The sequence below is a fragment of the Stegodyphus dumicola genome, chromosome 2 (genome assembly GCF_044657685.1).
Source record: "Stegodyphus dumicola isolate Sdum_Otavi_A_Nest chromosome 2, ASM4465768v1".
Classification (NCBI taxonomy): domain Eukaryota; kingdom Metazoa; phylum Arthropoda; class Arachnida; order Araneae; family Eresidae; genus Stegodyphus; species Stegodyphus dumicola.
In genome coordinates, this window is record NC_140769.1 from 266,517,585 (window position 1) to 266,536,636 (window position 19,052).

Genomic DNA, 19,052 nt, shown 5'->3' on the forward strand with positions numbered 1-19,052 from the left:
ACAGTTATACAGCAGCCAGAGTCTAACGTTCAAAGCAGTGTGCTTGGGGTCATTGTCCTGGTAGAATTTAAAATCGTTATGAAGGGTCAATTTTCGCGCTGAAGATTTCAAATTTTGATTTAAAATGTCAATATACTTGTACTGATTCATTATACTGTCAATAAAAACAAGATTACCAACTCCAGCGGACGACATACACCCCCATACCATAACTCCTCCTCCACCATGTTTTACTGTTGGCACCAAGTTCTGTTTGCGAAATTCTTTCCTGGGTTTTCTCTACACCAACATTCTACCGTCAGAACCAAATATATTAAATTTACTCTCATCAGCAAATATAGCTTCATTCCAGTAATCAGAATTCTTATTTATGTGTGATTTTGCGAAAGCCAGTCTGAGTTTTCTATTCTCTTCACTTACGAAGAATTTTTTCCTGGCTGCTCTACTGTGATATCCAGCAGATCGAATTACTCTTCTAATAGTGTCAGGATTAACAATTACTCCATATAATGCTTGTAAATCAGCAGCAACTTTAGAAGCACTCATTCTTGGAATTTTTTTAATATTTTGAACAATAATTCGCTTTATTCCATTGGATAGCTTTGATGGTCGGGTATGTCTTCTTTTATCCTGAATCATATGATTCCTTTTATATCGTTTAACGATATCGAAAACTGTTGAATGACTCATGTTAACTGTTTCAGCAGTTTCTCTAATAGATTTTTCACGTTCAATGTGCAAATTAATAACTGATTTTCGAATTCCAGGCAAAGTTTCTTTTCGTTTAGCATTCATGGCTGCACAGAGCTAAAAACCACAAAAATTCCAAAACAAACTGGAAAGAAAGACTGCAGACGATTTTATAAATTATTGCTAATTGCTTTTGAGTAAAAATTAAAGCCCCAAAAAATTTTTTTATATTAGTACGTAATAGTACTAATGGTGTCCCATCACTTATGTGAGCCATTTTTTGCTCCGTTCTAAACAATTGAGAACTATTTTGAGAAAACTAAAACTGTTCTAAACTATTTTGAGAAAATGTATCTTATGTAATAATTGTTACTAAATTTAAGTATGAAACACACCCACAAAAAAATTTTACATGTTTTTTTAATTTATTTTGTTACAGTTTCCTTTCGTAAAGCACAAGTGTCCCATCACTTTTGTGAGACACTGTATGTAAAAAAGATAAAAAAAAATATATAATTTAAATTAGCAATAGCCCCATAATGCTTTATTTTGAATACTTCCTCTCCCTCTCTCTGTTCTAAAAATAGTAAATATTTTTCTGCATTGCGTCATTTCCAGAGTAATCTATGTCACATGAATTACTTGATGCTGGAGATGTAAATCGAACTAAACAATAATTTTACGGCAGTATTAATTATACAATCAAATGCATTGAGAATCGAAACTAACTCATTTTGAGTTACAATATCATTCTCAACGTAACGGACGTGCTTGCTGTACTTCGGCCTAGCTGCACTGCTGCTTGCTGCTCTTTTCTTACCGCAGAGCTATTCAAAATGTAAATGTTTTGAAATCAGCACGAATTAGAATATTAAGTTGCTTGTGGCAGCAACATAAATTTTGTAATCGATGAATATTTAATCTGCTTCGGCTACCAAGATTGCTCTTCATTATCAATTAACATATATATACAGTGGTGGCCAAAATTGTGGACACTTTTGGAAATTTTTTTGTTTTTGAACTTTGTATGCTTATAGACAATGTTACGTTTCGCAAAATGCAAACTTGTATATATCATTTTAAAGAGAATTTATTACTGAATTCTATACAAAACATAAAATTCAATTATTTGCAATACAAAAAAAGTTATATGTACTTTAATGTAAATAAAATACACAGTTATGAAGTGATTTGTAATGTCTAGCTTTTCTGGCCAATCACTGTTCTTGTTCTGAGAACCAATCAAATGTTAGTAACGGCCAGTAGAAGCTGACATCATGTTTACACTTGAAACAATTCATTATTTTGCTTTGTTCTGTAGAACGAGGACCTGTTTCTTATACACTGCAATTACAATTAGGAATTTTTGTAAAAATTTTTAATATTTAGTCCAGAAGCAATGCCATCAAATAAAAGAGTACATTGGACACCTAGAAAGAGATGTAATATTATTGTGTTACGAGAAAGGGGTCTTTCCTATGCTGAAATTGCAAGACAGGTGGGTGGTTCAGTCACTACATTTGGAGTCCGAAAGCTTTGTTTACGATATCAAGAGACAAATTCAATAAAAACAAAGAAGGAAAAGGTGCACCACATCTATTGATGACAGAAGAATAAAAGTGCTATGTCTCCAAGATAGAAAAATGTCATCAGCGGCCATCAGAAGTGATCTGAATGATGCTGGTGTTGCTGTCAGTTTAAGAACAATCAGGAGAAGATTAACAGATGTTGGACTGAGAGGTAGAATTCCAGGAAAAAAGCCTTATCTTAATTTTCAGCAACGAAAAAAATGACTACAGTGGGCAAAGGAACACATTAATTGGACAGATGATCAGTGGTCACAAGTTATATGGAGTGATGAAACTAAGATATCGTTATTCGGTAGTGATGGGCGAAAATATGTAAGACGTAGAATAGGAGAAGAGCTACATCCTGACTGCATTCAAGCAACTGTGAAGAACCCAGTTAGTGTTATGATTTGGTCATGCATGTCAGCAGATGGTATTGGTCGCCTTCGTGTCATCGATGGGACACTGAATGCCAGAAAATACATTGACACTATTCTAGAACCAAAACTTCTACCTTCCATCAGAGATCTCTTTCCCAACAATGCTTCGTTTATTTTTCAGCAGGATTCTGCTCCTTGCCACACGGCCAAAATATCGAAAGAATGGTTTCGTACAAAGAGCATTAAATTGTTGTCATGACCAGGAAACAGTTCTGACCTCAATCCTATCGAAAATTTGTGGCACCGTTTGAAAACTCTTGTCCGAATGAGGCGCCCATCAAATAAAAGGGAACTAATTGAGGCTATAATTGTTTCCTGGCATCATGTAATAACGAAGGAATAGCTTAAAACTCTTGTCAGCTCAATGAAACGTGGATGTGAAGCTGTAATCAAAAATAAAGGGTACCCTACTAAGTACTGATAACTCACTGCAATCATCACTATGTAATGTATATCGATAACTATTATCGTTTAACTTTTTTTGTATTGCAAATAATTGAATTTTGTGTTTTGTGTTGAATTCAGTAATAAATTCTCTTTAAAATGATGCATACAAGTTCGCATTTTGAGAAACGTAACGTTTTCTATTAGCATACAAAGTTCAAATACATAAAAATTTCCAAAAGTGTCCACAATTTTGGCCACCACTGTATATATTACATATAGCAGTACAGAGGTGAGAAACGTTCAGCAGAGATAGAGTACACCTAGACGAATGGAAATCACATAACAATGCGTGGGCGGAAACGATTTCTTGGCGCAGTGGGAGCGACACATACAATGAGACAAAACATATTTTATTATGTCTAGTGCAGCAGAAACCTACAAATAAGATCAAAAAGCAAACAATGACCGTCATTAAAGAAGGTGTTCGAAATTAAAGCCCGGAGCGTGATACAGGCCTCACTTTTTCTGGATCAAATGGAAGATGTGGTGTGTATGGAAGATGCGGGACGCACTGTTCCTGCATTACGGTTCAAGTCGTAATTTCGAACACCTTAATTAATAGTGATAGTTATCACGTTATGTTGTTTTTCTTTGTTTCTGCTGTACTCCAAACAATAAGCATGTTTTCTCACCCCGTTCGTGTCCTTTCTTTCTTGACTTTTGTGTCGTCACTATCGCCCCAGGAAAGCGTTTCCGACCATGCACTCCTATGTGATTTCCCGTTGCCTAGGTGTACTCTATCTCTTCTGAAAGTTACCCAACGCTGTACTGATAAATCCTGTATGTAAAGAGTTTTTAAATTCCTATCCAAAGACCGCAGATTGAGATCTAACGTCTAAAATAAAAGTTTAAAATATTAAAAAAAAATTAAAATGCGTGAAACAATGAAAATAACCGAAAACAGTTCAGCGCCAGTTATATAAAAAATCTGATGTGTACACCACATGGCTTCCTTGTACGGAATATTAAATTATACGCATTTTTTCTTGCATTTCATTTAAACTTATTGGATTGAAGTAAATCTACTCTGTCGATAGCGCATAAACCACAATAGAATAAATGCACTCTTTCAAATTCACAATATTTGCTTACCATAGCGACACTCTGGCGCTAGGTTCACTTAATAGCGTTATATTTCGCTCGTATTGTAACTCAGAATGAACAAAATTTATATCATTTGAAGAATTATCTAATCGTTGCCACATGTTCTATTCAAATACTGTACTAAATCTAGGATGATGTATAAAACAAATTAAGCAAGCAAAACAAGAAAGAAAATGCTTTTCACAGACGATTGAGTATTTCTCATTCAATTAATTCAGTTCTCACTTCGCGACAACGCAAAAATACATAAAAACTCAAAATATCTGTATTAAAAATGACGAAGTAAATCTTAAACACTTAATTCCTCGAAAACATTCCAGAAAGGATTAAGCATGATTTAATTTAAAATAATAATAAATGAAGGCGTTATCTTTGTTGTTGCGAAGCTTAGTCTCTCTAGATTGCCAACAAATCTAATATTCTGCTTTTTCAAAAGTAGATAAACATGTCCGCCGCGCTATTTAAAAATTAGGCTTAACCGAACTTAAACAGCTTTTAAATTGTTGATAATTGCACAAATACAGCTTTCAGATTTCCCAAAGGCATAAAAACCTTAACCAGAAGATATGAACAATATAATTTAATCATTTAATGCAAGAAATGTACAATTTACAAACACATAAAAGTAAAGAAACTGCGATCACTGAGCAGGTAACAGAGTGGATATATATAAATATATTTATATACGTTTGGTGGGGCCGATTGCAACCAAAATACGAGGTGGACATCTACATGTTATAGCAGTCATATATACAAAATTTCAACGTTCTAAGACTACTCGTTATTGAGCTATGCGAGATACGTACGTACAGACGCCACGAAAAATTCTCTTCAGAATTCATTTTAAAGCAGTTTTATATTTTTTTTTTGGAGGAAAGGAGGAAAAGTCTTTTATATTGTCCTTACATAGAGATGTCACGCAAAAACATAGTTAAATTGCATTAGATAGCGCTCAAAATGTTAGTCGTTGAAATATGCTGCTTGAAAATTTTCGCGATTACAATACTTCCTTTTTACTTCATACAAAAAAGTAAAAATGTTATTAGAAGCAACTTTTGTTGATTACAGTAATGCTGAAAACATTCACAGAAATTCTTAAATGGGTATTGTATTAATTCATTATATTGTTACGAATTTTGTACATATAAAGATGATTTTAGTGCATTTATATGTGAAATTGCATTATTTTTCTGCATAATACAATATGAAAATCTAGAGAATCGATGCTCTGCCGGAAAATTAAAAATACAGGGGCAAATCTATTATCATTTAGTAATTGGCTTCTCACTAATTTGGCGATATCTCGCCAAGCTGGTAACGGTCTATTTTTGTAGCTAAATTTGGCGAGCAACTGCCAAAGATTGCCAAATTTCGCGATCATTTGGCGACATTTTGGTCCGATCCTTGTATCACCTTGGCATTGTAATTGAATAAATGTAATTGATTTCATGTGCAACCATAACTGTATTCATCCCTCATATGCCTTCTAGTAATTTCAAGAAGCAGAAAGTACTACAGATATCTCTGTGACCGGATGAAAATGATGTAAGATTGGAGAAGACATCAGTTCCTCAGTTGAAGTTGTGAGTTATCAGTTCAGCGTGAGTTCGGAGTACCGAGATAACTCCGCGTTAGTTTTGCTCTTTAGATGCTTTTTGCATTGCGTTGTGTTTATCGTTCTTAGTAGTTTGAAGTATAACTACTGATTGTACTCTGCGATACTGTGAAGAGTCTTATGACTATTTTCGTGGAAAGTTCCAGAGCTCTGAAGTTTTTCTTTTGGTAAAATAAATTTTATCAATTTATCATTGGACTTGTGTGCATTTAATCTTCTGCGAATCCGTGCTCATGCAAAAATATTCTAATTTATATCAGTCACATACATTACTGCTTTGAAAGTAAAATAATGATTTAAATTATCAAAACCGCTTTTGTTTTTAAATCTTTCAATTTATTAATGAGTACAGATAGGAAGGGACAATGAGAGTTTCACAATTGGCAATACAGATGCATTTCTGCCACAGTAGCTATTCATTTCCTCCCAGTTTGGAAGAAGAACTCATTAGACGATGGTCCTAAAGTCCCCCACTTTTGATCCCCAACCACCAACCCTTTAAGATTACTTTCGGCTCGCCGTATATTTTGAGTGCCTCACTGTGGCACAGACACTATACAGCTATAAACATCCATACTTTCCCCGAGATTCGAACCCAAGAACACCGATACAGCAGCAAAAGGAGACGACCGACGAGGATGGCTTGCTAATAGGTAACAGAGTTATTAATTAATGCAGAATGGCAGCATACAGATAAGAGGTTCCATGTGAAGGTGCATGGAAAATAAAGGTCTTATTTTTCTCGTAGTGGTAGTGCTTATCAATTCCAACTATTTCTAGATTTTTTTCAGTTTTTTTCAACCGTCAATTTTTCCAAGACAGGATTTTAATGTTAAAGGAATATAATACTCGTCTTCTGACATGTAACAGGAAACATATTCGAATGAACTAAGTAATTTTTTTCTAGAATATTAATTAGCTTTGAAATGAAGGATTGTTTAATATTACAAAACTAATGACGAGAATCGTTTTCAAAATATTTTTTAACTTAAAATCAGCTGTTTAAAAAATTAAATACTTTTCATAACAATTTTTATAACAATTTAATTGATATGAAAACATGCGTATAAGGGATATATTTAAAACTTATAATCTCAAATATCTGTCCTCAATATTTAGAACTCAAAGAGAACTACAGATTATAACACTTACGTTTTTTAAATAATCAGAACTTCGCACTTGGATGTTTAAATCTTAGTGATAATCATGTTAATATTGCATGAAGACGGTCAACAAACGTAATAATGACAAGCAGTTTTACTTTAGAAAATTAAAACTTCCTTAGAATAATCAAGTTTTTAAATTCTGTTAATTAAAAAAAAGTTTAATTTCTACTCTGCACAAGTTTAGAACTGCTAGGATTACTTAAAAATAACCTGTTTGATTTGGTATTCATTTTTTTCACAATCAGTATACAACAATATTAAAAAAAATTTCATAGTCATAAAACGTTTCCAGTCTAAGTTTCGGGAGGAAATTTAACTTGTCTCAGTAAACCCTTGTTAATACAAACGCCAAGGGAATGAAAAATCAAGAATTCGTGTTAAAAAAATTCATGTTAACTTGGAGACCCAAAGTTTTTTCTACACCAGTGATTCTCAACCACTGTGCCGCGGCACTTTTGTGTGCCGCCAAATTCTTAAAATGTGCCACCAAATTTTAGAAACGTATATAGGTTTAATTCTAGTATACGGTACACATGAAAATAGGTGAAATTTGATTTTTAAGACATTAAGAACTACGCCAATTTTGGTATCCAAGCCGATTTTGGTGCCAAATACTTCTGTATTTGAGTTAACTTTGAACGAAGAGGAAGAACTAACTTCGCTTTCTAATAATCGAGATCTAATTTAAAAATATTCGGAAGAATTAATTAATTCGTTTTGGATTAACATTAGATGTGATTTTCCCACGATGGCCAAAAATGCTTTAAAAATATTATTACAGTTTTCTACATCTTATTTGTGTGAATTCCGATTTTCATTATTAATCAACATAAAAACGAAAAAAAGATCGAGACTGTTAAATGTAGAAGAGGGTACAAGAGTAGAATTGTCATTTTTTACGACCAAATATAAATGCAATTATCAAAAACATCAAACTCAAATTTCTCATTAAAAGTTTTCTTATTATCATTAACTTTCAATTAATGCCTTAATAAATGTAGTGCTGTTTTTTTAGTACATATTATTTTATTTTACATTCAAAATTATTATCATAAACTATTTTACACAGTGTATTATTTAGGTAAGTAAACAACTTTTAAACTTATCTTTTCCTTTGTGTGCCGCCAAAGTTTGAAATAAGTTGAAAGTGTGCCGCGACAAAAAAAGGTTGAGAATCACTGTTCTACACATTAACAATTTACAGTAATGTGAGAGTATACGTAACTGTAACGGTATATCATCGTATTAGTACATTAATTACTGTACTGTAACTTGTACACCACAGTACTACATTAATTACTGTACTCTAACTTGTACACCACAGTACTACATTAATTACTGTACTCTAACTTGTACACCACAGTACTACATTAATTACTGTACTGTAACTTGTACACCACAGTACTACATTAATTACTGTACTGTAACTTGAGAAGCTGTATTCACTGATCGTTTTCTGGTGAAAAATGCATGTTATATTGCGCTATCACAGACAGAAATGAAACTACCTTGTGACTTGTAACTTCACGGACAAGTGCACTCTCGTCTTCCGTAAAACTAGACGGATGTTACAGCAAAACGACCTGAATTCGTAAATTACAAAACGACATGAATTTGGATGTTCAATTCGGATGTTAATGCAAAACGACCTGAAGTTTCCAAGGCGTGTAACACTTCCTGGTGGGTGAGGAGGATATTGTCCGCCTCACTTTCTTCCTATAACATTTCTTGCAATCCAGAATAAACCAATTTCACTGGAGCACACACGACAACAACGTCCCCTGCGCTAACAAACTCCACAAAAATTGCCACCAGGGCTGGCAACATGTTTACCTAATTATTTATGTAATGTGAAACTAACTAAAGTTAAAACTTACTATTTAAGTAATGTAAACTAAGGTCAAACATTAGTCGTACTAGCTAACTTTTATATAATAATAAGGCACATATGAAAACGGTCTGCATTTGTTGATTGAAGCCCATTGTTGACGCAATGATCGCGATTGCCAATCAACGCAATATTCGTATTCTGTGAAGTTTTCAATTAAATGTACCAGGATATTTCTTAACGCAGACTTAGTAGAGAAGCAATAGAAAATAATATAAATAATAAATAATAATTCGTAATTCGTGCTAACTGAAATTCGCATTGACGTATAAAATTCCCTGTACATTGCCGACGATGTGGAAATTTTGTTCAAGTTAACCGACTGTTCACCTTAAGCGAGTTCGTGTTAAGGGGGTTTTATTGTAGTAAAAGTATTTGTTGAAATAATTCTTCAGAACTTCAGATCATTTTAATTTCTATTCGTTAAATATTAGACAGAGCACAAATATATGTCCATCTATTACAGTACACAATCCGTAATCCGGACTCGTCGGAACTTCGATTTCGGATTAGGGGTTTTTCCGGATTATAGATTATCAATTTAAATCTGGTAAGATGGCATGCAGAAATTATACAATTAAAAATATGAAACCGTAATTTATGAAATAGAGCAATTATGATCTAAAGGTATCAAAATTTACAAAAAGAAAAAAGTTTAATATTTATTTGCTTACTTTATTAAACATTTCTTTCAATGTAAGTTGTTTACGTTGCTTCGTTTTGTGTGCCAAACGCGCATGCGTAAAGCATACAAAGAAAAAAAGTTTGTGGCTTTGAGGTCCGGATTATAGATCATTCCGAATAATGGACGTCCGGATTGCGGACTTTGCACTCTATCAATTTTCTAAATTCTTTCATCACGGGTAGCTTTTGGCCAATTATTAAAATTATAAATCCTGCTTAAAATTTAACAAATGAAAATTATTTCTTGCTATAATTGTAACAGGTTAGTCTGTGTTTGGTAAATAGACCACTGAATGTATTTCGCTGTGATTAATTAATTAACTGAATATAAGCAGGAAGTTTGTGTTAACTTAATTACCTGTTTTTAATTTAAGTTTTTTTATTTTTATTTTTATTTTTTTTATTTTTTATTTTTTAACTGAATTTAGGATTTTTTCTATTTCAGATACAGAAGTGACCTTCCAAGATCCGGACGGTGCCATTGTTATTTACAATGCCCAAACGAATGAAGAAACAATCATAGTTAAAAATGTTACTTTAGTAAGTATAACATGACGTTTTAGAACATATTTTAAGCAATATAAGTAAAACTAGTACCTACTCGTTCAGAAATGTATGAAAATTAACACCATTCTTCTATTCAATCAGCTACTCAGCTACGAGATTTGTATAACAATAGTGGCAACACATCGATAATTCTAAGAAAGATTTTTACTACCAAAAGTACAAACACTTACAGTTCCTCAATGTAGTCGCCTTCCATGTCCATAGATTCTTCTCAGATTACTGATATACTATAGTTATCAGTAATTTGAGAAGGTAAGAGGAAAGAAGAGAAATAATTTGATTGGAGACGAGAGAGAAGACTTTGAGAAGTAATTTGATTAGGGCTGAAGACCTACGTCCCTTCTCTTCTTCTGTTAATGGCCCACAGCGATCGCCCTAAAGCACGAATAACTTTTTTCTCTATACTTGCGATAGGTTCTTCGTAGTGCTTCTTTCATTTTGGCAAGGAGATCGCACTCGTAGACCATTTTCGAATAAATATGGCGGATGATCCAACATCAATGGTTACCTTTGCATGAGATTTGTGTTGACGCTTGTATTAAGACGCGCTCATTATCCTGGAGGAGGACGGAACGTTAACACTTGAGACATCACTTGCGCCCGGAAAACAGGAGAAAAAGATGACTGTTGGTGACCAGTCCCATCTTCCTCCAAGACAAAGCGCCTTATTATAATACGAATGCTATCAAAAATTCCAGCGGTAACTATAGAATGTGCTGGACATTATCATATTCATCCATATGAGTCAGCGTGAATATGACCTCTTCGTCAAAATGGAATAACTGCTGCAAATAATTCATTATAATAGAAGAGAAGACGTTATCTACAAAAGCCGCATTTTGCGACAATCGCTGCAAAGCACCAACAGAAGTCGATGTGTTGATGGTGTGTGATGCCGTCCATTAACATGGCAGGAGGTTGTGCCAGGTTAATATTGTGCATATTCTATTCTAAAGAATAACGATGAAATAGGGAGTTGTATATTGTGGCAACTTTCTGGAACTCTCTGAATGATAAGGAAATTTCTACAAATTGTATTTCTATCAAAGGCACCTAGCTCTTTATATTTGTTCATTTTAATATCAAGCACGTTCATCTTTTCATTGCTTATATAACGTTAAATGTTTTCCTCCGGGTTACTGTAAAAATTGTTAAACATGTATAATCCAACTCTACTTTGCGAGACGAGTTGAAGAATTTTTATCACGCTCTTTAATCGTCTTTGTTATACAACCAGTACAACAGAAAACAGGACCTCTAAATTTATTATCCTTTGCAGAACGACGGGATACGAATGGTTTTACAAATTTATCATTTCCATTGTTAAAATTTACAATAATTGTAGGGTAACAATCATTCAAATATACATGTTAAATTCAACAAATATACATGTTAAAAAACAGGCTACATTTGGTATTTGATAACTTGAAGTGAAGAAACTCAGTGCATTTTTGGCAGACATATGTTCTTTGCTCTTACAGGAAGAGTCCAGACATACACCCTGGACTCTTCCTGTAAGAGCATATTCTATGCCAAAAATGTTACTTTACACCTCTTAAAAATATAAGAAAAAATTGACCCAGTATATTAACAGGAGAATTATAAAAAAAATACTTAAATTGTTTGAACTTATATAAATCATGTTTCATAATACTTACTATCATAGATACATATTTTTACTTCCTTCTACAAAGTAAAGGACGTATTGTAATCGCGAAAAATTTTATATCATATTTAAAGAAATTAAATAATGAAGAATCTGTATGAATGTATGAATGTTTTTCGCATTGTGATAAAACAACGAGCCATCAAAATTTGAATAACGCAATCTTCCACAGAATACGGGCATGTGGAAGCCCTAATTGAACTCATTTTATTATTAGTTCAAAGTGGCTTTGTCCCTGAAGGACTATTGTTTTCATTTTGCGATTTTGCGTTGAAACACTATAAATGTCCGTTTCACTTTTCAAACTGTTGCCACCAAATGTCCAACTTGATCAAATTTATGGTTTGAGTCCTGGATTATATTTGAAGAAATAAAACAATGAAAAATCTGCATAAATGTATGTATATTTCTCGCATTGTGATAAAACAACGGTACATAGAGCCATCGAATTTTGAATGACGTCATTCTCCTACGAATATGGAAAATATGGACATGTGGAGGACCAAATTTGAAATTTGAAATTTGTTTTATGATCGATTTCATATTTTGTAAAACTTTAATGAATTTTTGAGTAACAAACTAAACGATTTAAAAGCGAGCAATGGCACCATTCTACGGCGGGGAGGGGGGAACCTTTGTATCTCTAGTGGGCACGGAACTGTGTATCGGAAATTCTAAAGATAGGCTCATTTTAAAATTATTTTGTGACATTGCTATTGAACTGAATTTTATGGTTCAAGTGCAGAGACTAGGATATTTAATAAATAAAGATAACACACAAAACGTTGAAAAAACGCCCCTTTGGGCGTAATCTAAAATCTGAAAACTTGCAGATTATTTTTCTATTTCATATTTTGTAAACCTTTAACGAATTTTTGATTAACAAACTCAACGATTTAAAAGCGAGCAATGGCAACACTGTATGGAAAGAAACAATTTTATCTCCAACGCGCGAGACTCTGTATCGGAATTTCTAAAGGATACGTTCATTTTAAAATTATTTTGCGATATCGCTGTTGAACTGAATTTTATGCCTTGAGTACGTAGAACATGATATTTAATAAATAAAGGTAACACACAAAAATTTAAAAAACGCCCCTTTGGACGTAATTTTAAATCTGAAACCTTTCAGATTTTGGGGGGTGTATTATTCACTGTAGCTTGAATGTCGTTTATGTCTTCATAGCGGTGACACTTCACGTGAAGTCTGACGTTCAGTAAGAAAAAAGTCACTGGGTGCCAGATCGGGAGAATATGGAGGGTGGCTGAGAACAGTTCACTTTTTTCCTGCTAGAAACTGCACCACAATTTCAGACGTGTGAGTGACCTGGTACATTGTCATGAAGCAAGAAGACATCTCTCACCTTTCATCATTCCAGACGAACGTTCTGAATCCTCTTAATCCTCTTGCTTAACCGATCCATGACGACCAGATACAACTGGGAATTGGATTTCCAGTTATGATTATTATCTGGCAGAAAGAAAACAATTGTTGTAACTTTTCGGTCAGACGCTATCTTCTGTTCAAAAAGTTTTTTCTTTTCTTTTTTTTTTCGGGGGGGAGGGGGTCGCAGAATATTCTTCTTTCTTAGTGCTTTTCTCTAGCGGAATCTTTACTACGAAAAGTGTTTATAAATTATTCCTAAATAAGCTAACTAAAGCACAGTCAGTGTCTGCAGGAAATAAGTATTTTAATTATTATTTTATTTCTTTTTTTCTTTCTATTCATAATACTTCTTATCTATTCCTATTCGTTTTAGTATTTCGTTTCCATTTCCATTCATTCTATTTCTTTCTTCTTCTATTTATTCTATTTCGTTTTCATTTATACATGATGGTGCATGAAATGCGATTCTTTTACCTAGACACTAAGTTATCTTTGAGCATAATTAACTTAATTCTACTCACAAAACTAGACGCTGTAGTGAGATTTAAAATTATGTTTATTTTGTAACTAAACCCTTCAATTTACCTTTAATTCAGAATCTGGGTGTAATTTATCTAATCAAAATTCACCGAGCTTAAAAATATTATAGTATTCCCAGTGTTTTGCCTTACCATTTAAAAGGAAATAACTATGTTATTTTACGAAAATCATTTCCTTATGTTAAAACATTTCAGCGGTATATTTTCTCAGCTTATATTCTCTTGCGATAAATTTTAATTCGAATGCGATAAAAATAGCTTCATTTAAATGTCAACAGTTAATGCTTTAATAAAATATGCGCATTTTTCATTTCTTAAATTTCCAGACAAGAAATGATTCTGTTGTATTATGATCGTCATTAAGGTAATGAAACATATTGCATGTATTTTGTACAAATGAAGCTCTCTTTAATGAATTATAATGACTTGGAGTATACATATTATGCTCTTAAAAGATTTCTTAAAAATACCAAGTTAGTGTAAACTTTGATAATATCTGTAATCATCGGTTGTATATTTTTAGTAATTGTATTATATGTTAATTAATCGTTAAGGAGATTATTAATGCAGTCTGCAGTAACAGAAATGAAGGCATAATTTTTATAATTGTCTTTTATTTAGTACACTCATGGTGTTTGCCCCCGACTTTTAACCTGCTTCTCGATAAATGTCGGATTCCTCAGATTATTTGTGGATGACAATGTTATATGATGAAGCACTTCTTTCAAAATTCGAGTTAAATGTTTTATAAGTTTAATGTTTAAATAATTCTTTGCGCATATATTCCTTTAACTTATCAGGACTTGTATTCCTCTTGATTTGCTTTGGGAACATGAATGGTCCTGAATAAGAACAGGGAGCTTACTCAAGCTATGTTCAGCAAGGTGTGAAATAGACAACACAAGCAGGAAGGGTATACGAAACCCTTTATTTTCAATCTTTTACAGGCACTTCCGAACTTCGGAATACAGAGACCAACCACTTGTGGTCTGAACGTAAGAATATAAAAACTACTAACTAAAACTCTAACTAAAAACTAACTTTGAATTAGTAAACAAGTGCCTCGCACTAAGATTGGCCTTTATTTAAAGAAAGGTACGTATGTAGTACGCCGAGCTGCTAAAACTACGATACGTCTGCAATTATCAAAGAGGGCTAAACCTCTGGCCTTGACGGCAACCAGCAACAGAGTGAAACCTCGTAAAACTACACTGCCAAGCGGCTTGCTTCCTATAACTCCTTTCTCTCTCTTCCTTGGCAAAAAGCCACAACTTAAGTACTGGGCGTTAGCAAGACAATTTGCATAAATAAGTTAAAGCTTTTAATTCGGCCGGAAGTAGAAAATAAGAAGTGATAGTATATATTTAAAATAAAATAAACGTTAGTAAAACTTAGGATCCTTACAAACTAACGTACTAAAAATCCCCGAAATGTACTTTTGCACCTTTGGTCAGAGGTAAAATTTTTGTTTTCTATTTTTAGCGTCATTTCTGAATTTTCGGGCAATTTTCAAATGGGACTTTCAGTTTTGTGCACCGAAACATATGTCGTCCTTCCCGCTGGCCGAATTACCTTTTTTTTTTTTTTTCGGGGGGGGGACTCTTAATTTTAGTTGCAAAAGTTGGTTTATAACTGTTTTTGGTGTTTTAGGTTTTTCTGCATTTTACAATTTTTAGTGACGATTGTTTGATTTTTTATGCATTTTTGCTTTGCTGCGAAATGAGAACTGAGTTGATTGAATGAGAAATGTATCTCTATTGACATTCGAGGCATGAAGTTTACCTGAAATGCAGAAAAAGTGTGTATAATCTAACAGGCAGTACAAGGATGTCATGTAGTGTCCCCATCAGGGCGTTTTTAGAGAGAAAGTCTTACGAGATTGATAAAGCACTTAATTTTAGGTACTGAAAATATCTGAACACGAATTATTTCAGTTACTGTATAAGGTACTTCTCCCGCCTTCCTAGCGTGCTTTCTTGGCGTCGTGATTCTGCACCCTGGCCCGGTATTCCAAAAGTCCGTGGTTTGATTCCCGGTGAAGGCATTTGCTAATTTTTCAATTCTCCTGCTTCCAAAAAAACCCTAATGTCTCTACAAGTGGCGCCCGAACTAAAAGGGTGTTGGATGATGACTCTCCACACCCAGGACCCCCTAAAGACCCCAGTCGCCCTTTAAAAGGGGGAATATATAAAGTATTTCTCCCGCCTCCCTAGCGGGCCTTCGTGGTGTAGTGGTTCTGCACGCTTGACCGGTATTCCAGAGGTCTGTGGTTCGATTTCCGGAGAAGGCGTTTGCTAAATTTCATCTCTCTTTCTTCCAAAAAATACCTAATGTCTCTACAACTGAAAGTATACTAGTTTTGAATAGTACTAGTATACTGAATGTATACTAGAATCATTTCAGTTACGGAAAGTTTAGTTGCTGAAAGTATTTGAACACGAATTCGTTTCAGCTAGAATAAAATACCAAAATAGGTATACTTTTTTTCTTTTTCGAGCTTTTACAAATTTCCAAAATATAATTTTTTCGGATATCTTACATTGCCATCTTGATAAAAGCTTAAAAATCACATAGCCAGCCATTCATAATACGTGCGCTGAAAAACTTATTATAATAACTGATGTTTAAGTCCCTAGGAATGGAAAAAGGTTTTAAAGAAATACCTCGAAAAAAGTATATTTTTGAGGTTTGATGTTCATAACTTCATATGTTTTCAAAATAATACTATAAGAACTATATTCAAGTTAAAGATAATGTATATATGTATATATATATATATATATTACATTATATATTACATTATATATATATATTTGTAATAATGAAATTCCATAGTCAAGAATATACTTAAAATTCTAACTGTATGTTCTTTTCATTTTTAATGGCGACGCTCTCTTGTTTGAAAGTACGTGGAATTAAATTCACAGCCCCGTAGTCAAGTTGTTTTTCCCGCCTTTTCTACACGTACAGTTATAGAATGTTCTGGAAATATTTAAAGCGAACTGGATTGGCTGACGAGGCTGACGTCATTTCTTTGAAGCTCCGCCTTTCCAGAGGCTATAAAAGGACTCCCAAAGGAATATCGGGGGCTTTTTCTTAAATGTCACGATGCAGTAAACTTCATACAAAAAGTTATTAGTAATTCTTTTTATTTACTCCGGATATCTGATTTTGTAACTGCTATTTCTTCTGAATAATAATAAATGGATCCTGTTTTTATTTTAAAACTTATCGTCTGATAATTTAAGCTACGACTAAAGCTGGTACATCACATATATATATATATATATGAGAGATTATTTATGAGAGTAGCAGCGATAAAGAGGAAAGGTGAAACACATAAAGACGTGAAATATACGAAAATTCTCCCTATGTCAGTTAACTCATAATTGTATAACCTTCAGCGTTAATTACAGTTTTATATTGCCTTCCTGTAGACTGAACCAACTATTTTTTTCCGCAGCTGTTGCATTGTGAAACGAAGATGGGATTATTGCTTCTGTTAATTGGGTTTTACTGATGAGTTGTTTGTTCCTGGTAATTTTTTTATTCCGCAGCATAGATTAAGGTTTAAGCTATTTCCAGTCCATTCCAACAATGGAATATGATTATCTTTAAACTATTTTCTGCATACAAGAGTAATGGGACATGAAGCTAAACCCAATTCAAATATAATTGCTTCTGTTATTTCGAAAAATTCATGTGGGGAAGACTTCAGTTTGGCTTCAAGTATTTCTTCGATATATTGTTACCAGTTTTGTACATAGATAGATGATTTTAGTGTAGTCTGACGTGAAATGGTTGAATTTCCCACCCCCCCTTGTAATATAACATGAAAATCTAGAGAGACGGAGCTTGCGGAAAACGAAGAATACAGAGGCATGTCTGTTTAACATCGAAAAAATGGCCATCTCGCTTATTTGGCGAGATATCGCCAAGCTGGCGACGCTTTTAGTGACTAATGGCGAATTTGGCGTGAAATTGCCAAAAGTCGCCAAACATGGCGACCATTTGACGACATTTTTGTCTGGTCCCTATATAATAGTAATGGATATATATTGTATATGAATAACTGTAGTTGATACTCTATGTAGCTGTAACTGTAATTTGACTTCATATACCTTCCAGTAATTTCGAGAAGCAGAAATTACTGGAGATATATCGGCGGCCCGGTGAAACTATAGATGGCTGAAAAGAGTTTTCAAAAATGAAGACGGTTTCCAAAAATGAAGTATAATAAGTATATAAAGCAGTAATATATACAGCTATATAGTGTGACGATCATTCTAGTTTTAAATGTCGGTTCCTAGAAGTCTCCAAGAACGCCACGAGAAGATTAGAAAGGTCATCTGCATCAAATTCAGAATTTTATCTTCAGTTAAAAGAGGAATTCTGTAAATTTTCCTTATAATTTAATGATTAATTCGAAGAAGACTACCCTACACATACATAACTTGTTTCAATAAACCATAACCGTTGGTATATTGTGACCGTTGCTTTCGTGGAATTTTTGTTTCTAATGGAATTATGTTCTAAATGGAATCTACTTCTTAGACTTCTGTGTGTTTCAATTTGCAATTATTCATTTGAATCGTTTCAATTTCCTGCAACTATTATTGCAGGAAAAGTATTAATGCATGCATTCAGTACAACTGTGTTTGGACTTCCTTGTAGGAAGTAATATTACAGGTGCAAATATTTTTTTTTATTTGCGATCTATAAAAGTATGCAGTATCATATTCAAATAACCTAACTTGAGTGGAATAATTGGCATGGAATTCATGTATAAAAAAATGATTATTTACTGCTGCATACTTATTTAGTGAACTACTTATTTAGTAGTTCAATTTTTTAAGTAAGTAACTCCCATAACACAAGACATCCTCAGGATATCCTATTTAAGTCGCAATGTCCCGGGAAGCAGTTAGGATATCCTGAGGATGTTGATTCTCAAATATTCTGAGGACTTCTTAAGTCAACATTCTGAGGATATCCTATTCAAATCAGGAGGTTAGTGGGATATCCCGGGATGTCCTGAGGATGTAGTAAGTAGGAGTTCATATCCTAATAACATACCGCACGCTGTCGATGGGACTTAGTTAGGACGTCCTGAGGATATCCCGGGATGTGACATTAAGCATTCAGGAGGAGGTGTTTAGGAGGTTCGCGGGATATTCCGGGATGTCCTGAGGATGTGCGCATATCCCGCGAGCAACATCCTCGGGATATCCCAAGGATGATTTTGTGCTATGTGGGAATGAATTTAAATTTCAGTTTTCTATAATTACATA

At 33.7% G+C, this 19,052-nt stretch overlaps 1 protein-coding gene across 1 annotated transcript in view; it reads left to right on the top strand.

The window, feature by feature from the left end:
- The window catches only part of LOC118200149 (inactive dipeptidyl peptidase 10-like), a 631,756-nt gene that overhangs the window by 324,111 nt on the left and 288,593 nt on the right, over positions 1-19,052 (top strand). Inside the window, exon 4 of the mRNA XM_085812127.1 lies at positions 10,048-10,142. Within this exon, the coding sequence (XP_085668253.1) occupies positions 10,048-10,142 (95 nt within the window). The remainder of the gene's footprint in view (positions 1-10,047; positions 10,143-19,052) is intronic.